At 46.5% G+C, this 23,533-nt stretch overlaps 7 protein-coding genes across 7 annotated transcripts; 1 reads left to right on the top strand and 6 right to left on the bottom strand.

The window, feature by feature from the left end:
* Nucleotides 1-1,266: 1,266 nt before the first annotated feature.
* Nucleotides 1,267-1,521, top strand: F5147DRAFT_572173 (uncharacterized protein; the record flags this gene model as incomplete). Its single annotated transcript, XM_041431069.1, has 1 exon — nucleotides 1,267-1,521. A coding segment is annotated over one exon (255 nt), but the record flags the coding sequence as incomplete, so codon positions are not given.
* A 3,046-nt stretch (nucleotides 1,522-4,567) lies between these two features.
* F5147DRAFT_683603 (uncharacterized protein) lies at nucleotides 4,568-6,186 on the bottom strand. Its single transcript, XM_041436557.1, has 2 exons — nucleotides 4,921-6,186; nucleotides 4,568-4,858 (listed from the first exon to the last, which is right to left on the bottom strand). The coding sequence occupies exon 1, from the start codon at nucleotides 5,988-5,990 to the stop codon at nucleotides 4,935-4,937; it is 1,056 nt and encodes a 351-aa protein (XP_041295388.1). The 5' UTR covers nucleotides 5,991-6,186; the 3' UTR covers nucleotides 4,568-4,858; nucleotides 4,921-4,934.
* Nucleotides 6,187-11,152: 4,966 nt separating this feature from the next.
* On the bottom strand, nucleotides 11,153-11,664 carry F5147DRAFT_683583 (uncharacterized protein). The gene has a single exon (XM_041436556.1). It carries the CDS (start codon nucleotides 11,619-11,621, stop codon nucleotides 11,304-11,306), a length of 318 nt encoding a protein of 105 aa, XP_041295387.1. The 5' UTR covers nucleotides 11,622-11,664; the 3' UTR covers nucleotides 11,153-11,303.
* F5147DRAFT_771129 (uncharacterized protein) lies at nucleotides 11,622-12,041 on the bottom strand (the record flags this gene model as incomplete). Its single annotated transcript, XM_041441194.1, has 2 exons — nucleotides 11,622-11,936; nucleotides 11,991-12,041. The coding sequence occupies 2 exons, from the start codon at nucleotides 12,039-12,041 to the stop codon at nucleotides 11,622-11,624; spliced, it is 366 nt and encodes a 121-aa protein (XP_041295386.1).
* Nucleotides 12,042-14,325: 2,284 nt separating this feature from the next.
* F5147DRAFT_683576 (uncharacterized protein) lies at nucleotides 14,326-15,236 on the bottom strand. Its single transcript, XM_041436555.1, has 4 exons — nucleotides 15,113-15,236; nucleotides 14,914-15,048; nucleotides 14,608-14,846; nucleotides 14,326-14,560 (listed from the first exon to the last, which is right to left on the bottom strand). The coding sequence occupies exons 2-4, from the start codon at nucleotides 14,983-14,985 to the stop codon at nucleotides 14,419-14,421; spliced, it is 453 nt and encodes a 150-aa protein (XP_041295385.1). The 5' UTR covers nucleotides 14,986-15,048; nucleotides 15,113-15,236; the 3' UTR covers nucleotides 14,326-14,418.
* A 1,483-nt stretch (nucleotides 15,237-16,719) lies between these two features.
* On the bottom strand, nucleotides 16,720-17,480 carry F5147DRAFT_771128 (uncharacterized protein; the record flags this gene model as incomplete). The annotated part of the gene is made up of 3 exons (XM_041441193.1): nucleotides 16,720-17,026; nucleotides 17,094-17,418; nucleotides 17,468-17,480. 3 exons carry the CDS (start codon nucleotides 17,478-17,480, stop codon nucleotides 16,720-16,722), a joined length of 645 nt encoding a protein of 214 aa, XP_041295384.1.
* Nucleotides 17,481-21,066: 3,586 nt separating this feature from the next.
* On the bottom strand, nucleotides 21,067-22,243 carry F5147DRAFT_835341 (uncharacterized protein; the record flags this gene model as incomplete). The annotated part of the gene is made up of 4 exons (XM_041443961.1): nucleotides 21,067-21,103; nucleotides 21,156-21,331; nucleotides 21,379-21,698; nucleotides 21,748-22,243. 4 exons carry the CDS (start codon nucleotides 22,241-22,243, stop codon nucleotides 21,067-21,069), a joined length of 1,029 nt encoding a protein of 342 aa, XP_041295383.1.
* Nucleotides 22,244-23,533: the final 1,290 nt, after the last annotated feature.

Raw genomic sequence — 23,533 nt, 5'->3', positions numbered from 1 at the left:
TATATTGATCTTTCGGCAAGGCGTTATCGCTAAATTCTCCTGCTTCGCAGAGGCTGGATGCCCCATCATTAATTTGATTTCGGGATTCACTTGATGCGTGCATGATAATTTCAGCTCTTGCCTTCAACCGCCGTACGAATCTATCACTTACTGAGAATGCAGATGTACTTGACTTGTACACGCAAAGGCGAATGCGGAAACGAAAGATGCGACGGAGCGGGCGTTTCAATGGATATTCAAGTCAAGAAGAAGATTGTTGAAGTCTTCTGCAGGTGCGTTTTCCTCGCTTCATCCTCGTGTTTGCTCCACAGCTTCAGCGCAGGCTGTGCAATTTAAGCGCCCAATGACAATATGGCTCGGCATCACGGTCCTACTACCCCGCAAACCTGCGTCTTTGTGTTTTTCCACTCGCTAAATGCGATTCTGCAAATTTCGTGTCTATCTTTTTCCTCCGTATCTTCGTCAAGAGTCCAAACTGCTCCTCTCTCCGATCTTTGTTCTCAACGTCTTACGTGATCTTTCTATCATCCTCGTCTCCCTACTAACTAAATTGCGATCTGGCCATAGTCACGATACAATTTTCGTGGATCAGACTATTCAGCCTTCTCGGTACGTTGTCTGCACTCGTGTCTTTGATACTCGAAGTTGCATTGCCTGTGCACAAACGCTCCTTGCCTTTCAGCAGAATTCTTGAACGTAGATATGTAGTGGTCGGAGCAGCTGGTGATGAGGAACCTCCCATCTGTAGAAAAGGCCGGAGGGTTCACGTAGTCTTCATGATGAAGCGATGTTTTGATGGATCGATTGGTTTCGAGGTTCCGTATAGTTTTGCTGTTTTGCTTGCGTATGATACTGATATAAAAGTACCTGAGACTTCTAAACAAGTCGAGCGCATCTCATTTGATGGTCCGAGCGAAGGGCGGACTGTCTGGCCATGTTCTACATGCCCAGCGGGGTGGCAAAACTCTAGATTTGCGAAGTTATGAATTCAACAGAACATAAAAACCAATGTCCCTAAAGCGAGATGGTGCACGGTGGAGGACATCAGTGATTGACGACAATCTCGAGCACCTGGAACAAGTCCCGAACAGCTCAACATCATCACTACTAGGATATGCAAACATTGCGGAGACACTGACAACTCATCAGGTGCTTAAATCCAGGGTCGTGACAATGACCTACCGAACCATTTTATCAAGCCTGCAGGCCTACAATCAGTCAGTAGCTCCATCTGCTGGCGGCCAAGCGGATGGCCTTTCTTGATAGCAAAACGTTCTAATGAATTCCGAAAGTCACTCACTTAAAGCCTTTGTTGTGACGATTCTCTCAATTGTGGGGCATGCAGGCAAAGGAGAGCGCACATTTCCTGATCTCGGCACAATACAATCTATGCAACGGTGTAATCTCTCAGTTGAGATATTTGAGACACCTCGTAAAATTCTTGCAAACTTTGATACCAAACCGCCATATAAGCCGCAGAGGCTGGGATTCGAGAAGTCCACCCGCCATCGACACGCATGAGTTCTTCGTCGCCCCATAGCGAAATCACACTGCCTGCTATCCTGATCACACCTTGCTGGTCTCCATCCGTACTATGCAATGACGACAGAAGAGTCAACGGTCATGATTAATCAAATATAGATGAGACAAAAATACGAATGAGGCACACAAGTCACTTCACTAATAGTCTGCGTTCTGAATGGGCATGCAGCATATCCACCCCACGAAACGAGCGCGCCATCCAGCACCGGTAATATGAGTACGCAAGTGCGTTCCCGGTGCCCCAGCAGTGCCAGTGACGGCGGAAAGCGTCGAGGCGATGGTAGTTGGAGGTAGCTGTGATGATGATGCATTAGGTTTTTGCGTGGTAGGGATGTTGGGAGGTCGAGACGAGCTGGCAGTCGGCTTCTTTCTAGCATGATAATTTCTCTGCGTGAAAACGAGTCAGCGATAAAGGAAATCATGGAACAGAAAAAACGCACAGGCTTTCCCGCTGTGCAAGGGACCTCGACCTCTCGCAGCTCAATGTCCGATCCATCTCGTCTGCGTAGCATACCAGATACATTTCGAGTCCAGCTGAGAGGATGGGACCGAGGTCGAGTATGATGCCCAGTTTCCCCATGTGGCTTCGAGCGACGCCAGAATGAATGAAAGCGACTGAGGGTGTGTTGGCATGGTGAAGGAATGGGGTGGTCGTGTGGCCCATGGGATTGGGATAGACGAATGCGCAACTGAGAACATAAGAGTCAAAAAATTGAATAATAGATGGAGATCACGTACATTAGCCTCTCGCAGTGCATCGTCAAAGAACCCTGGAGGAATTCGAGGAGCACCTTTCATCTTTGGAGCTGGTCGCAGTGTAGCATCGACCTGAGGAAGCCATTGCCAGCGTCATTTAGAATGAAATGTATGTAAGATTACAATATCTGAAAGGCCAGCTTCTTTGACAATAGCAGAAACATCCCAAATATATATCTGACCATCCTGGCAGCTAGTGAAGAGGAACTTTCCATCTGCAGAAAATGACCCATCGTGCATCCAGTGTTCAGAACGTTCATGGTGAAGTGGTGTTCCGATGGGTTGATTGGTTTCGGCATTCCATAGTTGCACTTTCCTGGTCATGCATGATGTGGTTGCAAGGAAGCGCGCATCGGGAGATAGGAAAATGCGATGGATGAAGGAATAGACCAAGATTTCGCGCACGTCAAGAACAGTCCAAGTGACTGTCGAATTTCATAATCTGGAATCCTGTTGGAACCAGACTCCAGGCGATAAGTGTTTTTCCATTCGAGGTCCATGCCAGGCACACAAAATAACCGTCGAGTGTTTTGAGCAATTTGCCTGTCTTGCCATCCCAGATCTTCAGCCAATCCCCCGCTGTGGCAATCATCTTGCCATCTGGCGAGTAGCAAACCGTGCGCAGGTATCCTCCTGCCTTAATTGGTTCAAGTATAGTTTCTCCGCTCTTTACATCCCACGCTCTGAATGTCCCAAGATCTGCGGACCGGCCCCACACTTGCCCTCCATCCGGACTCCAACACACAGAAATTATCTCTGTGTACCAATCCAGCTCCATCAATATTAATGTTCTGGTAATGTTGCCCGTGTCAATGCTCCACAACGTCACTGCGCCATCGCAACTCATGCTTGCTAATGTCTTGCCGTCCGGCGATAATGCTATGGAAAAAAATTTGTCCTCCCATTCCGTGACCTGTATGCCCGTCTCCAAGTCCCAGGCTCGAAGTGACCCACCCAATGAACGGGTGATGATCCGCTGTTCATCGGGCAAGTACTGAATGTTGTCAATGATGTCACCATTGTGCTCTACTTTGATTTTTCGGTAAAGCATTGTCCCCGAATTCTCGTGCTTCGCAGGAGCTGGACGCAACATGATTTTAGTCTCGGGATTCACTTGATGGATACGTCATAATTTCAGCCGTTACCATCAAATACCATATGAATCAATCACTTACTCTGAATCTAGGTGTACTTGACTTATGCACAGAAAGATGAATCCGGAATGAAAGTTGCGGTGGTGTGGGTGTCTCGCTCGATGGGAGGTCGGTTTCTACTGGTGCGTTTGCCTCGTTTTATCCTCGCTCTACAGCATCAACACTGGCTGTGCAGATTAAGCGCCCAACGCTATAATTTCGGAACAAATACCCGCTTCCTTCATCTGCATTGCACTCGACATCGCAACCATACTATCCCCACCGGCCTGCAGCTGCATCCTTGTGTTTCTCCACAGGTCCAATGCGTATGGTTCTGCAGTCTCCTCACCTATCCCTTGCGCCACATTTCCGTTGAGAGTCCAACTAGGCACATTGCGTCTCTCTCACTGGCCTTTGTTCTCGTGTCCAACCTGAGTTTTTCACCTTCGTCGTCATTCTATTACTAGCTAATTCGCAATCTGGCCATCCTGGTCGCAATTTCCTACTCTTCCAGATCTACCTCTACGTACCTCTACGTAGTAGTACTCGTATCTGTGCAGTAGCAAACAAATAGTCCTCCTCTATCACCACGAAGACCTTATCCACTAGTCAGGCATCTATTGCCTTGTCTGCTGAGATATTTTCATTGTGCGTTTTTTTACAGAATACCTCAAGAGAGACAGCGTGCAACATGAAAGAGATAATGGAATATGGCGGGAATACTGATGAAAGTAGAGAAACACCCTTGGCACTCAACAGAACATTCGAGTCTGTGAGGTCTATCTTTGATCCAGTCACGAACACGAAAGGCTAGAACGAGGACGATCAGCGGTTACAAAATCATCTTGTCATAAGGCTGGCAATGAGTTTGACGGCCAATACAAGTGGAACAAGAAGATAGGGACCTGCCGGCGGTGGACAAGTAGTACAGCATTTCATGGAGCATAGTCAGTAAGCGCTAGTAAGCAACCTTTACAACTTGAGGCTAGACAGAAACTCATCGAAAGTGATTGATCCCTCACCAACAACTTGAAGGTTCAAGTCCTTGGTTCTCAGACGTAACTGCCCCCAATGCTGACCGACTTATCGAGGCTTCAGCTGTAGATACATATGTTACTGATTCGACCAAAATTTGTGCTCGATATCAAGTACGATGCAAGTTCATCATACAACGTCAATATCTAAGAGTATACACTAAGCAACACGATGAGATACGATAGCTGCGTCCAGCGTGCGATAATGGTTATACAATAAACATATAGAGGATACGCCAAGCGATAATGAGGAGAGGAAACACACTAAAGAGGGAACATTCGATGCAAAAGGAGTGTCGATGATATGGGCCAAGTGATTCGGCCAAATATATGTATACAAGCGAAAGAAACGAGTGTTGTAATCATAGAGTTCGTGAAGAATCGGAGAAATTACTAGATGACGACAACAGGAAGTCAGCAGCAGCAGCGATAGATAAAGGTATAGAAGGACGTACAGTTGTATGCTGGACTATGTTGCATTACGAGCAGGAACGATATATCCATAGACCAATTTCTTCGGGTCTTGAAGGCCAAACTCGCGACGTCCCTTCTTAGCACGGGCCTTGCTATCAAGGAGCGGTCTGCATGTCACTTGATGCCGGTCCAAAGAATCGGACCTGGACCACCGCTTGCCGCAATAAGGGCATTCGTAGGACGTAGTATAGTGGATGCCCTCGATGTGACGGCCCAAATTGAGCATCGCCTTTGATTTCGAGCAACCCTCGAATTTGCAGAGAGTCGTGCCTTTGGATTCGACACCATGCCAATGCAACAGGTGATCTGCGACGAGGACTTTGTTCATTTCTACAAACAGCCCGCAGGGCTGGTCCGTCCACTCGCATGGTCGTACGCAAGTCATCCCTGCGGGTAGTTCATTCGTAATCTTGACGGACCGCTTGGAGTAGGAATCATCGAGTTCCATCGCCCCAAATCTCCTCGTTCGAAGAAGATTACCTTGGGCATCGTGGGTCCTGCGACTGCTGATATCCACCAGCTTCGGGTCGTGAACAGGCACAGCCATGACTACGGCAGTGGCGTCCGCTAGTCTGTAAAAACCAAACTTTCCCTCTCTCACTTCGTCTTCGTCGTCGTCCAAGCATCTGCGCTTGCGAGTGGTTGGTGCGGGAGACAAGCTCGAGCTGTCTTCCTCGTATGTAACGGTATGACGAGTTTTACGCTTGGGACGTTTGGCGCACGTCTGCCCAATGGGAGCTGAGGAAGATGGCTCCAAGTTGCTGTCATCACTGAGATACATTGTCGCGTCAGAGTCAGACGCGGACGGCAAAAAGGTTTCGATATCCGACATCGTGTCCATGATGGCACCAGCGTGTGCGTTGCCATACGTGCGGGGATCTTCCGGTACCCAACGCTCTAGATCGACGACGGTAAGAAGGTGATTTTGAGTAAAATTAGGTCCATTCGCATACGAACCGTCATTATAGCCAGCTTGGGACCATGCGTAGCCCTCCAGAGATAGTTGAGGGACGACAGTGGGCTGCTGAAAATGGTATTGGTTCTGGTCCATTGGGGGAAACTGGGGGAGACCAGCCACCGGAGCGGTGAACTGGTTCAACGTCGGAAATGACGCCTGATTGTCTCTGACGACCTGCAAAGCCGCTGAAGACCTGGAAAAAATAAATGAGAAATAGTTGGCACTCGGTTGATGACACGTACCACTGATTCGCCTTTAGGTATTCATGTTCAGCCCAGGCCTGAGCCCATCTGCCAAAGGCCGTTAGTTCGGGTGAATGTTTTGAAGCAGAAATACATACTCAGCCTGCATGGCAACTACATCGTTGGGGTGAGCAAACTCTTGGACGTTTTCCAAGACCATGTTGGCATTGGCCTCGGGTTCGATTCTAGGTTCAGGAAGGATAGACTGGCTAAGAAAATCATGAGGTGAACTGCGTCATCCAACTCGAGGGTGAACACCAACCTATCCAACGACATCTGAAAACTGTTGTATGAGGCACTAAATGCGGAAGGGATCATCAGCATATGGATATACCGAGTCGACATGTGAGTAGACTTACCTAGACATATCAATGATTTGGACAAGTAATATCAAATGGCTGAGATGAAGTGGCAAAGGAAAGAGGACGAGAGATAGAGAAGTGAAGGAGAGAACGCCAGGTTTTTAACCTCACAACATGTGGATAAGCGCGTCTGTGGACGAGCATTATGCCCCGACAACATGTCGTAAAAGGGCAAGCGTGTGTGGTCATTCCACCATAGGAAACATATCTGTGGCGTCTATTCAACTGCTTTGAAGCACCATGCGTGCATCAATCCACAAAAACACAAACCTTTCACCACACACCGCTCATCCTTTGTCAGACCTAGACGTGCGTGGGGCGATGAAGTAAGTACTGGCGCTTCTCCACTAAAGGATATGACATTACTAGTGCGTGCAACAGTACAACTCCATCAAGGGTCGAAGTATCGCAACAATGAGACTTTCGTGAGGGATGGTCACGGCACACTCAACTACAACCGAGAGCTTTGACAATGGTACCAGCTTGAGACAGCAACAAGCGACCTCCAGTACAAGCGGACAGCTGATATATTAAAGCTGAATATTGCGCGGTAGAGGAACATGAGATGTGAAGTTGCGTAGCACCCCAGGCCTGAAACTTCTGACATATGTAATGTCAGTTGCATGTTTAGTTGTAAACGTGCAAAGACACTCACCTTTGCTGTTCATTGCGTTGTGATCCAGCCTAGTCCTTGCCGTTGAGGTGAGAATTGGAGGGCTTGATATCATCTAACCACTTAATGGACACCGAAATACTTTTTTCAGATCGAAACCATGATTTGATATTAGCGTTTATGTGAAGATATTAGGAGCTAGGTGGCAATGCAACAGAGAGAACGCAGCCCGTAATACCTTCATTATCATGATATGAGGGTAGCATTCTCTGGACTATGACTAGATGTCAACAGCTTCATGCTAAATTGAAAATACATCACATATCTGTTCAGCCTGAGATAGGCATATCGTCACGTGCGACTTTGGTTGTCACAATTCGGTTAGAGGCATGAAGCTGCACGCATAATACAATGTTTGTGTTGATATCAGAATTCACCGTGGTAAATCGGTTGTGCTAGACGACTCAGAGTGACGCGTACGCGTTGTTTTGGTCTGTTGTCCAAAGGCTTCCGAGAGTTTCCTTGTGTGGAAGCTGCACCGTCATCGCAAATCACTAGGTTCTCGACAAGTTCTTGATCATGTTTCAATGTGCAACCTCGTGCAGGTTTCTTCAGCAGGCCAAAGGACTAGCAGCCACAGGTGAACGAGCATTATTTTTCTCTCCCACTCCCGGCTCATACCCATGAATTGTCAACTCCGGACAGCATGGACTCTCTAATTTATTTCGAACTTCCTTGTGTTTCAGCGCTTCATCACTATTCAAGCGTAAGGTACGGGTGCTCATAATCCCAATCGCACCATGTCGAATGTTCCGCCGTTGTCGAAGTCTGGCGTGCTCCCAAATAGCATCTGGAACAGGCGAGGATGGACTGTCCAGGAGTTTCTCGCTCCTAAAATTGTTCTCTTACCAAGCAGACTGGACTCTCTCGATACCGGTTCTTCCAACCACAAGGAGTCTGTCACTATCATGCACGAGTTGGAGGGTTTGACTAGCATAGATGCACAGGCGCTCGTTGCCTTCTGCTCGAGAATGAGAGGCGCACGAGAGAAATATAATGGTCATTTAGCAGTATCACCACGTCACAGGTACTAATTATTGGGCATTTTCGGTGTCCATTTATCTGCCATCTACGGAGAGAAGATACGGAACGTGCTCGGACGTCTCTTGCAGGAGCTCATTCAGGTGATCACTGCACTGGACTAAGTGAAAGAATTATCTAACTTCAACTGTTGTCTGCCAGCTGACATTGCCTCCGTACAAAGCTCAGCCATGCTCGTCGTCAGCTCTATCCGAACACAATATCTCCCAGCTGCGACATACTGTGGCTGTGGAGTGCACTTCGAAACTGTATAGCATACCGGGCAAACATTAGTGCTTTTCGTTTCGCAAACTCCAGATTGCAACTCCATTGCATCCCTAATTGTAATATTACCTGCTATCCTGATCACATCTTCCTAGCTTCCACCCACACTATGTGACGACGCCAGAAGAGCCAGTAGTCATGATGAATTAATGATAGTTGAAACAACGAAATACGAACGAAACACGAGTCAAAAATCGCTTCGCTAATGGTGACCATCTGTGTTCTGAATAGGCATGCAGCAAATCCAGCCCACGAAACGAACACGCCATCCAGTACCGGTGATGTGAGGACGCGAGGGTGTTCCTGATGCCTCAGCGGTACCAGCGACACCGGAAAGCGTCGAGGCAGTGGCAGTTGGAGGTAGTTGTGATGATGCGCTAGGGGTTTGCGTTGTATGGATTTTGGGAGGTCGAGACGAGCTGGCAGTTGGCTTCTTTCTAGCATGATAATTTCTCTACACGAAAACGAGTCAGCGACAAAGGATAATCATGAAACAGAAAAAACGCACAGGCTTTCCCGCTGTGTAAGGGACCTCGACCTCTTGCAACTGGATGTCCGATCCATCTCGTCTACGTAGTATTCTGGATACCAGGTTCCAAGTCCAACTGAGAGGGTGGGACCGAGGTCGAGTATGGTGCCCAGTTTCCCCGTGCGACTTTGAGCGACGCCAAAATGAGTGAAAGCGACTGAGGGTGCGTTGGCATGGTACAGGAGTGGGATGATCATGTGGCCCATGGGATTGGGATAGACGAATGCGCGACTAAGAGCATATGAGTCAAAATATTGAATAATAGTATATGAAGATCACGTACATTAGCCTCTCGCAGTGCATCATCGAAAAACCCTGGAGGTATTCGAGGAGCACCTTTCATCTTTGGAGCTGGTCGCGGTGTAGCATGGACCTGAGGAAGCCGTTGTCAGCGTCATTTAGAATGAAATGTATGTAAGATTACAGTATCTGAAAGACCATCTTCTTTGACAATAGCAGAAACATCCCACATATATATGTGATTGTCCTGGCAGGTAGTGAAGAGGAACTTTCCATCTGCAGAAAATGTCCCAGAGTGCACCCTGTGCTTATGATGAAGTGGTGTTCCGATGGTTTGATTGGTTTCGGTATTCCATAGTCGCGCTGTCCTGTTGAGGACTGATATAGTTGCAAAGAGGCGCCCATCGGGAGATGGTGAAATGGTATTGACAAAGGAACCGACCAAGTCTTCGGGCACGTCAAGAACTTGAACAGCCCAAGTGGCTGTGTCAAATTTCATTATCTGGAATCCCCCACTTGTCGGAAGCACAGGCTGCCTGCCCCAGGTGGTAAGTGTTTTTCCATTAGAGGTCCATGCCAGGCACCAAAAATGACACTGGAGTGTTTTGAGCAATTTGCCTGTGTTGGCATCCCAGATTTTCAGCCCGATGTGGCAATCACCTTTCCATCTGGCGAGTAGCAAACCGTGTGCAGGAATCCTCCTGCCTTAATTGGTCCAACGATAGTTTCTCCGCTCTTTACATCCCACACTCTGAATGTCTGCGAGCCTTCTGCGGTTCTTGAAGTTCTTGCGGATATGCCCAGCACTTGCCCTCCATCTGGACTCCAGCACATAGGAACTGTATCTGTGTGCCCCGTCAATGTTTTGATAACCTTGCCCGTGTCGATGCTCCACAACTTCACTGCAGTGACTGCACCATCCAAACTCCTGCTTACTAATGTCTTGCCGTCCGGCGACAATGCTATGAAAGTAAACTTGTCCTCCCATTCCTCGACCTGTGTGCCCGTTTCCATGTCCCAGATTCGAAATGACCCATCCTGTGAAAGGATGATAATTCGCTGTCCCCCGGGCAGGTGTAGGATGTTGGTGATGGGGGTGGCTTGCTTTACTTCGATCTTTCGGTAAGGCATTGTCCCCGAATTCTCATGCTTCGCAGGAGCTGGATGCGACATTATCTTGGTTTTGGGATTCACTCAATGGGTACGTAGCTCTTACCATAGGAATCCATCACTTACTACTCCGAATCTAGATGTACTTGACTTGTGCACAGAAAGATTCATACAGAACGAAATCTGCGACGGAGTGGGTGTTTCGTTCGATGGAGATTTAAGTTAGGAGGGAGGTCATTGTCAAAGTCTTCTACTGGCGCGTTTGCCTCTTGTATCCTCATGTTTGCTCTACAGCATCAACACTGGCTGTGCAGATTAAGCGCCCAACGCTATATTTTTGGAACAAATACCCGCTTCCTTCATCTGCATTGCCATCGACATCGCAACCATACTATCCCACCGGCCTGCATCTTTGTGTTTCTCTACAGGTCCAATGCACATGGTTCTACAGTCTCCGTATCTATCCCCTTGCGCCACATTTCCGTTGAAAGTCCAACTAGACACAACATCGTGTTCTTCTCACTAGCGGCCTTTGTTTTCACGTCCAACCGGAGTTTTTCACCTCTGTCGCCGTACTATTACTAGCTAATTCGCAATCTGGCCATCCTGGTCGCAATTTCCTACTCTTACAGATCTACGTCTACGTACTCGTATCTATGCAGTGCCAAACGAACACAATGAACAGTCTTCTTCCATCATCGCCTTAACCACTAATTGGGATGTTGTCATCGTACTTTTTGCGAGGAGTTTCTCAAGAGAGACGGTGGCAACAAACGCGGTCTGTGCAATTCGGTCACATTTGATTCACATTCACTGCACCGGCAGCAGCACGCAACCGTCAACACGATAACTGACTACCAGCTATATACCGAGTTGCAGTCAATGTACCACGAAGCATGCCACATAGGAATGTCTGAGATATACCAAATCAGCCATATTTAGTACTTACTGTTGACCGTCTGAGTGTTGAAAAGTGACCCAGCCAATCCAGAGTAAGAACCGAGTCCAGCATCCGGCCTGAGTTATGTCAATCTCAGGATGTGACAACGTGGCAATCGCCATCTCAGTAGTGATTCCCTCGTAATGGTAAGTGATTGTGCCGGTGATGATGCTGTCCCCTGTGATGGTCCAGTGGCCAAAACATAAGTATTGGGAGGTCGTGAGGAGCCGACAGTCATCTTCTTTCTTGCATGATAGTTCCTCTGTAAAAATAAAGTCAAGAACAAAAAGAAAATGAGAAGGACAGAAAGCACAGGCTGGCATCTACTGCTGCTGAACCGAGAAAATTGCCTGGTGACTGTTACGATTGTATTCGCGCGTGAAAGTCTTGTTGCAGGTGTCGCAAGGATATGCGACCTTGAGGTGCGTTCCCTTCACATGCCTGGAGAGGTTCTCTTTATTAAGCTCCTGGGTGCAATCTTCCCAAGAGCAACAGACGTGGAACTTGTCTCCACCACGAATTCCATGGTATTCACGGAGGTGAGCAGAAAGTTCGTGGTCAAGAAATGGGTAGCTGCAGTGCGAGCCATCTGGTCTTCTCCATCGGCACTCATTCATCTGCTCAAAAGTATAGCCCGACTGCGAAAGTCAGTTTGATGGCTATGATGCCTTGTCTGGGGAGTTGAAACTTACAGGCTCAGGCTCTAAGAAAGCAAAGTCGTTGCTTGCGAGGTTGTGCGACATCAGTGTCGGAGACGATGGTTGTGGCGAGTGTATCTGCTCCAGATTGAAGCGTTTGAGAGGGGGTTTTATAGATGAGCTTTCCGGGAGGGCATCGTTTTCAAAAAGCCCCGTGCCTCATGGGTTGGCAGCCTGGTGGGGTGGCAGGAAGTTATCTCTCGGGCTGAAAACTTTTCCGATTGGTTAGAAGACAAACCATAACCATCAAATAAGCGTCAGTTGCCAATGGCCTTGGCATTCGGCGAAGCGCGTCATACACGAGTATCAATGTCGCTGGCGAGTACGCGTGCATGATTATAGAAAGCCAGAGAAGTAAGTTCCATCCGCGAAAAAGTGTGACTTGGTTGAGGAAAGGCCGACGTGCCATACCGAAACTAGAAGTACTTCTATGCCACCCATCGACCGGCCAACGACTGGCTGCGGACCGACCAGAAGCTAAAGGAGATGTATAGATATCATATTTCAAACCAGGAAGGAAATGAAAATAAATAAAAGACTTCAGACTGTATACAACGCGCGTGGTAAAATTAGTCCTTGACGTTATGGTGGCGTCAATACTTAGCTTACGCGTCAATGCTAGGTTCTTGAGGCAATCCTGCTGTTATCATATCCTTCCTGGTTAAAAAAACCATCAGATGCAGCATCGACGGAACTGTGGCGGTTCAATCAGCTCTGTTCTTTTCGAGAGAAAAACCCCACCGCCATGCCACCGCGACTACATGCTCCAAACGATGCAAGATGCTCTCCATAAATGCCTGTTAATACATTAAAGCAGCACTATCTCGGAGTGGTCTATGAGGGACGTACAAAAGACCTAATTTGCAGGTGAGCATTACTGATTCCCCAGCCGATTTCAGTTGAGAATAGGCCGGGCTTCTCCCTACAATATTGACCGTGAATTCGCATCCCCGCAGACAGACCCTTAACCCGAGTCTGCGCCTCGTGAGGCAAGTAACTCTCCCGCCCTACGAAGTTAGAACGAGCAGAAGCTTTTCTAGAGGCTACCGTATCGCCGGCGCCAAAAGTTGTAAGCGTGTATACAAGGTTGCATTGGACTTGAGAGAGAAGGAACTTATACATGGTGAAAGGGATCATCAGCTCATGAATGTGCGCAATTGTCCCAGCAGTCTCATATGCCCGTGTTAACTGACTTCTGGAAAAATGGTACTGAGATCGTCATAGACCGTTCTCGAACCTACATCGAGATCCATCGAAACAGGGGAAAATATTGACGAATAAAGATTGGAAACCTGGGAAATACTCCTGCCAGCTCCACGAGTACTTGTGGATCCTAATCGTTACTGGGGTTATAGTTTTTGCTAAAGGGTCTATGGCCTTGCAAAAAATTACTAGCAAAAGGGTCACCATCAGCGCTCGTGTACATTCCAAAAGTAACCCAAAAGGGCTCTACAGATGCCTGCTACTTACTGCTCCGAGAGTATCATAATAAATGCAGGAAATCTGACATCATCCATTGCGATCCATCCGCGAAATCGAACGTTTTGCGACTCCGAACCTCTTCCCAAGAAGAACTAGAAACTTGAAGAGGACAAGTAACGAGTCCATCTTCAGCTCAACACCGGTCGTCGACGGGTTTCAATATCCATCAATCGTCCTTCGTAGTCTTGCAATGGCATGTCAGCAAAGTGGCGTTGCTCTCGATCGACCTTGAGGTTGCAACTTGAACTCGTGCTAGGAATGCGCAAGGATCGCGGGCTCATTCATGGATGTATGGCCGCCCAACGGTATTGATGACTTTTATCATCACTCCCTTGGAAGAAAGCAACTTCAGTCTCCGAGCGTCGAATCATACAGTAATGGAGTGAGGTGAAGAGAGTTGGCGATCTCCACTGAACTTGCAGTTCCTAGTGTCCACCGATTATGTCACATTCGACAAGCGACTACCTCGTCCATTAGAATGGGAATTAGGTGGATGTGCCTCGTTGGATACGAACATCTTCATTCCCAAACCAGTGTTGGAGCAATAATTGAACATGGGCCACAAGTCATCAGCAAAAGTGGCGCAGCCTGGTAAGCCCTTTCCAGGCATGGCAAGATACCCCCAGTCTGACGAACTTCGCCAAGACTGAACACGGCTTGCAGACAACCTCTCCGTCATGCCAGATGGGCACCAGGCTGGTCAAAAGCCATCAGAATTGTGTATTTTCAAAAGTCTTGAGGCGCCTTGCAATGTTGATCCAGCCTTGCCAGTTCCAAGCAGGCTGTTCATAGCTAGCGCTTATGACTCGTACCAGACAGATAGCACACCGCAATGCAATAAATGGAATCCAGTGAATTTCATGATCATACAATACAAAGCAGTGCAAGTAGCAAAACTACACAGGTGTCTATGCGAGTCCGACGCCATCCGAAAGCAGGATCAAGGGTGTGATGAGATCATACAAGAGACATCAAGTGCGAGACATTGTAAGCGCAAATGGAGTCGTGAGTGCAAGAGCAATATACAGCACGGGCACAAATTGAATGTAATGCAGTGAGTGACAGCATTGAAATCTGTGTGACTAAAACCAATAGTCAGAATAGGCAAACAGACCAGGATTTAAAATACCTAGGCAGCCTTTTTACCCCGACAAGGCACAGGAGCATCCACATCTGGGATACCAGCACCACCTGCTTCGTTAGTAGATTCTTCAACCAGGATATCACCAGCAGAGAGACGTGCAGAACCGCGAGTGTTGGATGGCTTACATGATGACTTTGGTATGGGAGGTTGCAGTTCGTCGAAATGTACTTGAGCATTGGGTGTTTGAGGGATGCGAAGTCATCAGATTGTTGTGACCTGCTAATCTGGTTGTTTGTAGTCATCAGTTTGGTGCAAATACATGAATATATGCGCATATATGCAGAAACTTACCGCTGTGATATAAGGTTTTAAGTCCATCCTACGACATCTCATCAAGAGTTGCATGGAAACCGGGCATCCCATAACAAAATGCAAGTGACACGTTGGCCAATGGATTCCATGTGAGGACCGCTTTGCGCCCGGCCGCTGATAACACATCACTCAACATTGAGTCACGTGATAGGGGTGAACCTATGAGTATGAAACTTACCTTATCTTCTTCTGCCTGCCGGTGGCGGTAAGATTATCAAGGATGTGCATATATCAGAGCGCGTTTTTTGGAGCTGGAGGGACAACAATGCGTTAGATATCGGAGATGACACTATGGTACAGGGATAAAAGGGAACACGATGAAATCTCCACATAAGCCGGACTTTGAAATGCCTTCTGACGGAGTTCGAATGCACAACGTGTGAATGTAATCAAAGTATGAGACAATCGATTATCATATATGGACTGAAAAATAACATGAGAGCAATGCGAGAGCAAAAAGGAACAAGTGTGTAAAAGAAAAGAAAATCAAGCTTTGCAAACCTCTCCTGGAGTTCCAGCTCTTTGATGGATTTGACTTCCCAGGCCATATGATGTTCATGCCTGACGAAAAGAGCTGGTACATAGCGAGGAACAAATTCCACAACTGTCCAAAATTCAACCCAATCGAGCCATTCATTGACCCAAAAATCGAAAATTTTGCTACAGACACTACCAAATTTCGCTCCACTTGGTGTCCATGCCTTCTAGGTCCTCTGCAGAATCGTCTTGAGCGCTACCAAAGCTGTTGATAAGCAGCTGATTCTTTGGGTGAGGAAATAATGGAGTCGAGATCGCCGAATGAGATGTCTGGGTGCCGTCTTTCAGCCATTTTCTAAGGGACGTGAGTTGTTGATACAGGCCACTGAGTAGGACACTAACCTTTGCATCATACATATGCCATTGTCGAATCTGAGGTTCCTTGGCCACAGATGAGGGCTTGATTGAATACAGTTTTTCTGCAATACACTGGAGATAAAGCTTGAGTGATGAGTAGTCAGGACTCACTGAAACTTACACCAAGTATGCAACCTTCAGGTATCTTCGTCAAGTGAGTCTCACATAGCGCTCGAACTGGCGCATGAAAGCTTCATGAACATCGGCAGCTGTTTTTCCTTTGCACCTGTTGCTGGCAGTATTATGGATAACCAACTCTAATTAGAGACCACTGGTTATGCTTCCTTGTCACAGAGCCTCGAGGATATCCTTCGTTATCCGTTATACATAACCTCGCTCCTGCTGCTCCATAGTACTCGCTGTCCACTTATATACATCTCAATTGTGGGATCTGACCATAGTACTCGCTGTCTGCATATATATATCGATCACAAGATCTGAGTATGCCAGGGCCCAGGGCCTTTGTTGAAGCTTCTTGAGAACACTATGTCGATCACATGAGTAAAGATGCTAAAAAGTCTGTATTCGGCATGAAGAGAAGGTATGTCAAAATGTACCGACAGTACTAAATGGGAGCTGCAGTTGCCTCAGGATGAAGGAGAGCAGGCACAATACTCCACTTGGTGAGGAATACATCTCTCATAGACCTGCACAGGGCCGCTTGACGTTTGGCATAGCCTCGGATGCCTTCCAATGAAGCATCATCTAGGCCTACCATTCATGTGGCCTGCTCTTCCCACCATGCTGTTGACGTCCGAGAGATCCGAGACGAAGAAAGCCGAAGGATCCGAGATAGACAAGGAGGGAGAGTGATAAATCCGAGCCCAAGCCAAAAGGAGTGCAGGCGAGCGACGTGTTGACGTTGGCTCGCGCGCTGCAATAAGATACTCGCTAGCCTAGGTTCAGGTTCAGCTGTTGGCCAAACTCTGGACCGAACACCGCTGAACGTGTTCGGGAGGTCTGGTTCGCGTTTGAACCGGGTTCAACCACAATCTCGAGGTGTTGCATTGACAATGCCCACCATGTCCACCACGCTGTTCCATACACCATGTCCACCATGCGCAAACGCCCAGTGCACGTCAGCAACTGCTGACGTGGCTCAGACAAGTGTGGACAATGGACAACAGCAGGAGGAGCCTTGAGGGAAGCAGACGAGGAGGAGAACGAGGGATAGAGACAAGCAGGAAGAAGGAAGAAGCTAGAAGGGATGGTGGACGCACAATGATAGTGAGTACTCACTCACTCTGGTACTCGTCCCAGCACACCCCTGCAACACCAACCGAGAGACAATAACACCCACCGCCTCCAGCAACAACAATACAATGCCCACTACACCATCCAGCCCAGCAAGAGGATCGATGGAGGTATGAGAGGGTGCAATGCGGGTGCAAGAGAAACTGGCACTGATGAGCGGGCCGCTGTGATCGAGGAGGGCTGTTGATTCCAATGGGATGAGAGCAGGAGGAGGAAAGTTGAAAATGAGGAGGAGAACAAGGGAGCAGGAACAAGGAAGAAGCGAGAAGGGAGGTGGATGTGCAAGAGAAACCAGCTCTGACGAGCGACTCGTCAGGATAACAGTAGTGTACAGAACTTGGGGGTGATGTGGTCAGAAAACAGCACCAACTAGATCTCTACTTACTGTTTATCCTCATAGTCTATGCCGGAGGAAATCAATGTACTTGGAGAGATATCGCAGTGAAGCTATGAATGGAAGGACGAGGCATAATTCTGAGAGGTTGTAGTGTTGCGGTGGTTGGTAGAAAAGGTTTGGAAAGAAGCAGTGCCATAGAGTCAGACTTTTGATAGTAGTCGGACCGAAACTAATAACATTGTATCTATAGTAGCTACCTATCAAAACAAATACAAGGTCTATGCAATGCAGTTAAGCCTTGAATAAGCTTAAATCAAGGTCCTGATATACATTATCTGTATTCACATTGCCGACATCGACAGTACGAGAAATCTGTTCAGTAGTCAGACCAAAACTGTACTAGAAACAGCCACTCGACAGTAGTCATACCAAAACTGATAACTACCGCTGGCTCCTCACTGGAATTTCAAGAAGCACAAAAAATGGTTCATTTGACATCTATGTAGGTAGCATACATGACTATAGTAAGATACATTGTCCAGGCAATATAAGCTCTACACAGTACTCACGCGGTGATGTTCTAGCGAGATTGCATGTATTTCTGAGTAAAAAAAAAACTCAATTTGGGAGGAAGGGCAATGATAACACAGGCATTGGAAAACGGCCAACTGCATTCCAGACCACCGTGTTTAAGCCAGGCTTTTCTGTAGTAAACGAGTGAAAAACCATACATGTTAGGCACAAGATTCAAGGGCATAGTAAAAACTGGGCACTTACTACATGTTTCACAGCATTAAAATGATATCCGAGGCAATTATTGAAATGAGGGTCCAAGAAATTGTGATGGTGAGGGTGTGTGGGTACCTGTGCACATTAAACCAAGGAGAAAAATAGTCAAGGGGGCGGCATTTTGCAGGAATCAAAGGCACAGAGGGAACCAATAGACGCACAAGGTGTGGAAACATCATTTCGGAGTATTCTTTTGATGGGATGATCAGATCCAGATCACAGAGAAGCAGGGAGAGGGGTGGGATAAATCTGAAGCTGAAGCAAGACGGTTAATGCAGCTTGGAAAGGGTAGGAACACACCAAAAGTATCTGCAGCCAACCCATTATCAATAATTATACATCACGGACAGCCCCAGAATGAGCAGGAACGCACCAAATTGAGCTGTCTGGCAAGTTTTCCATCGTGGGAGCGGTAATGGATAATCTGTCAAAGCATCAGCAGTCCGTGACAAGGAAGGATAACCAGCTGTCTCTAATGAGACTTAGTTATCCATAATAATGACACTATAGCCTGTCCTTTGAGAGCAGGGTTGTGTTGGGACTTGAACTCGGCTTCAATCACAATCTCGAGGTACTTGAGAACTCAGACGTAAGTTGGCGATGTGAGGATATCGGGCACAGCTGTTGAAAGAATGCGAGGGATCTTGATTTTGAGAGAGAGCAGGTTATGCAGGATTGCACCACGAACATAACCTGTCCCATGTGTGATAAGAATAAGCATTCATCAAAGGTGAAGAGTGAGTAAACATACGTGGATCTAAGCATAAAGCTGCAAGATAGCAGTCGGCTGGTCTGTCTTCGAGCTGTTTATGCAAGTGATCTGTGAGGAACAGCGGAAGATTAGAATGCGACCCACCAGGACCATGGGGGTCGACAGACTTATTAGCACCATGTCACCACCTCATGGCCGTTGTCTTCTTAGATAGATGATCTATAGATAAACACCTACAAAATCAAAAATCTCCACGGTCAGTGATTCAGACAAATACCAATGACTGATAATGTGGTTGTTCATGGGTGGCTGTTTACACTTCCCCAAGCTATGTTCAGACAAAAAGTACTTCCTGTGAGGTCAGTAGCAATACCAGTCAATCCAACAGTATGGACACAATAGAAAATAAAATAAACAGAATGTAGTCAGCCCAACGGTATGGTGATGACAAAAAGAAAATGATTCACTCCAACGGTATGGCAGTGATTAGAGAACAGAGAAAAGTCAGCCCAACAGTATGGTACTGATAAAAAAAAGAAATAGACTGATAAGAGAAACCCTTCCTTCAGTAACAATGCTTCTCGTAATAAATTTACTACAGAAAAATTGTGCAAAGTTATAACAATCACCCCCTCAGCACAAACAGGTAGAATCAAAGGTCAGGACTAATCAGTGATCAGTAGAACTCTTAGTTCACTATTGAACCTGCTGCCAAGGAACTCACGATGAGTATTAAACAGAATCAGGAACGGACGTCCTTGGATTTCAGTACCAAGTCCCCTATTCAACAACTAAAGTCTAGCAGACAAAGAAAACCCTGGCTCAGTATCACTACTCAGATGAGTGAGGTCAAGCGTCACTATCAACTTCTGAAGTCTTCCCACTAAGCCGGTGCTTAGATGGACATAAAGACAACACAAAGATCTTGAAACAAAAACACTAAGACGTGAACGAACTGAACAGAAAAAGAGACAAATGAAAAAAAAAAGACAGAAAGAAACAGGAAACGAAAGAGAAAAAGAAGAAAGAAAAGAAAAGAAAAGAAAGAGACTAGAGGTTCACCAGTAGAAAATCAAAGAAAAAGTTTTGCTCGCTGTTGAGCACAGTGAGCTCAAGATATTTGATGGTTGTTGACGATGAGCTAAAGGTATTGCTGGATGTTGCTTACAATGACCTCTCAGTTAGTTGCTTAACAGCTCTTGTCACTGTTGTTGATATTGATCACACTTCACACTCAAATTTATTTTGTGGGGCTTAAAAGTTCCCTCTCTGCATATTTTTATTGGCAAAAAGTGGGGTCTTATATAGATAAATTAGGGTGGCTGTGCTACTATTTCCCACGTTCTAAGGGAAATAGGCTTAGTCAGATTGTACCAATACTATTGTACTGTTAGTCATGTGCTTTATAATTTGTGTCATCAAGCTTTAGTCATCTCAAAAGGTTGCTTTGTCATGATTTGGTTTAGGATCATAGGTCACCTGACTGTTAGAGTCATATGACTTAGTATCATGTGACAAATATTAAGTAACAGACTGATTATGTTATTTGTTGGTGTCTTGTTATGATGTTACTTTATTGACCGTAGAAATGACGCGAGCCGTGTATTTAGGGTTTTGAGAAAGTTCCCACAAGGCAACTTATGCAGGAACTATTTTTCACTGTTGCTTGACATGTGTGGGATTCAGTCTGAGTCATTGTTGCTGCTGACTAAGCAGAATTTACTGCAAAATTAAATATACAAAAATATTCAGCCTATCTGAGTCTATCTGAGAGATGAAATGAAAATACTATCTGAACTGCAGTCTGAACCATAAAGTAAAGGAAGATTGTTCATAATGATTTCCAGGGTATCGGGCTCGTGGGAGAGCATTAGTCATCCATGCACTGAACCAGTTTGGTGCAGGTCACCGTGTGCCTGTTAATAACATACCTTTTTTAGCAGTGTTATTAACAACCGACTTTTTGTCCGTACCCTACCATTCATATCACCGCACCGCGAATGGGCTCCACACAGACCAACACGGCAAGGAGGTTGACAAGCACTTGTACCATGAGCGATGCGAGAGCCAGAAACACCCAACACCAGCGCGTATGGGTGTAGAATTCCTTGAGCGAGTTGCTCTGAGAAATGTGTTTCCCGTCTGACTAACCCTCTTCTTGCTCTTCGACGACAAGTCCTAGTCTGTAATTGGAACAACATTAGCGTTAGCACATGGAAAAGTCAAGAAACACACGGTGCAACACCAAAGGCACTCTTCTGTGTATCTGTATGTATGGCAGAGAACGAGTTCATTATCACAGCAACGAATAGATTGATAAGCCAGATGTTCAACACGAGGATGCAGACAATGAAATAGAAGCAGGAGACAAAAAATTTGGTGTCGATGATCGAGTACATGATTGGGGACCACTGAGAGGAAATTAGCGCAACAGAAATATGAATAAAAAAACACATACTCCATCGGCTGAAGTCACGACGACAACTTGAAGCACAGCATAATAAATATTGTCGAAGCTCTGGATGCCACTGTTTGGATTGTCTCCCTCCTGATCCGAAATTATGATATCATCATCTGTCGAAGAAACTCCAAGCGACGAAACTGACAAACCCGCTCCAAAGGGCAGATATAACCCTTGACTGTGGAGCCTGATGTACCATCCAATCGTAAATACGGAGTGGCTTTTAGCCCGTTCGTTTGAGAGGGGAAGGTGAGGAACTGTAATGCAGCGTCCTCCGCCTGGTGGGGCCTGCAGCACCTCCTGTGCACTCAGAGTCACTGATGGTCAAATCATTAGCACTAGCCCAACTTCCATCTGCAGATTTACATTGAGAGTTGGTGCCAGTGAGATGGACATCGTCTCTGTCCTTGGATGAGTCAAGGTCAGACTCCAGAGTCGAAATTAACGAGGCGGAGGATGGATCAGCTTGTGCAGCAGTGTAGGGTAATTCGTTGTAAATCAAACTCCCATTGTAAGCTAATGCATTTGCAAAGAATCTGTTGTCTGGAAAATAAACCGGGTCCTCATCTGCAGTAAATGGCCGGGGCGATATTCTTGAAGGACCCGCCTCCATAGTTACTGAGAGATTCGGGCATAAGGGATCCTGCCCTGCATCTAACTTTGCCCAGCTGGCTCGTCTGCGAGCGACGGAACGACCACCATCCACTGAAGGATGAAGTGTTGGAGACAGACTCGGACTCAGAGGAGCTGAAGTACCAGCAAGGCCCGTGATAGTGACAGTTAAGTCGATAGCAGAAGAGGAACTTTGGGTTGAATGACTGAGAGATGAATGATGTTGGCTGTCCAGATGCTGGCCATCCATAACATATGTGTCACGGTAGCCTCCGTAGCGTTAATGCAATGTCGAGAGAAAGTCTGTACAAACATTGGAAGGACTTGTCTTTCAGCAGTGTAAGAGAAGAAATATGTTGCATTAATTGGATTGATAATTTTCGCATGCAATCCTGTGACATGGGCAAGCCGCGAGTGACAATGTTAAGTGCTAAAGTGGTTATAAGACGGAGTCTTGCAATGCCTGGCATGGCGCCTGTAAGGCATGTAGCCATATTGGAACTCTACGCCAGGCTTACGGTATTTGCCGAGACCTTGTCAGCTTCTGCCACTTTTGCTGATGAAGGTTGCCGCCACCCTGCGCCAGCAAGACTTCGTTACAGCTGGACGTTACGACTCATCCAAGTGCAAGAACGCGTCCATAAGGTTCGCAAAATATTTTGCATGTCGTCGTAAGGCATTTGTATTTGTTGACACTGTTTGAAACAACGCTGGCTATACCATCATGATTATGTGTTGGTGAAGCTGTCACAGTTGCCGGAAGTCTATGAGTCGTCCGTGAATGAGTGTCCGAATATTGGTATCATCTTCCAGTAGTAATATTTGGTGAGGCTTGAACGGGCGGCCGAAAGTATCGCAGTCTGACGTGCTAAACTTGAGCGCTTCAAGAAGCTTGATCCCGAGGTTCGGTTATACTACTTCTAACTAGTCCACACCCGTTCTGCCTTCGGCACAGGAAGCAAAAAAGAGTGCTTTGCACTCTTTTTTTAGCTTCCTGGCCTCAGCTTCATCCCAATAATTCTGAAGGCTCCTGATGAGCGTTGTTCCTTCATCACAGGAAGCCAAGGAGGGCGCAGCCCTCCTTTGGCTTCCTGGCCTCAGGCTGCATCCTAATAAATTGTGCATTTTGTTTTGAATAAGAAGTACATTTATAAATTATGAGCAGCAGTTCAAAAAAACTAAAAGTACATAGTACATAAAATCAGTCACATTCTTTGAGCAGGATTCTGACAAAAGTAAAAAAAAATACAATCTACTACACAACATAAAATTACAAAATATGTAACAGTATCAAATGTATTTATTTTCCCATTTTTCCCTGCCACCCATCTCCCATTGTCTCCTCCTGTCTCCCGTCTCCTGTCTCCCGTCCTCTCAGTTTCTCATTTCCCAGTCCTCCTGTTCTCCCAGTTTCTCATTTTTGTCCTCCCATTCTCCAGTTTTTGACTCCACATTGTCTTTGTCTCCTTTGATTTTTATTTTTTCACAACCTTCTGTCATTCATTTCCTGTCACCATATATGTGTTTTCCCCCTGTCTGT

Source organism: Suillus discolor (genome assembly GCF_016758755.1).
Source record: "Suillus discolor strain FC423 chromosome Unknown F5147scaffold_14, whole genome shotgun sequence".
Classification (NCBI taxonomy): domain Eukaryota; kingdom Fungi; phylum Basidiomycota; class Agaricomycetes; order Boletales; family Suillaceae; genus Suillus; species Suillus discolor.
This window is presented reverse-complemented; position numbering and strand designations above follow the sequence as displayed.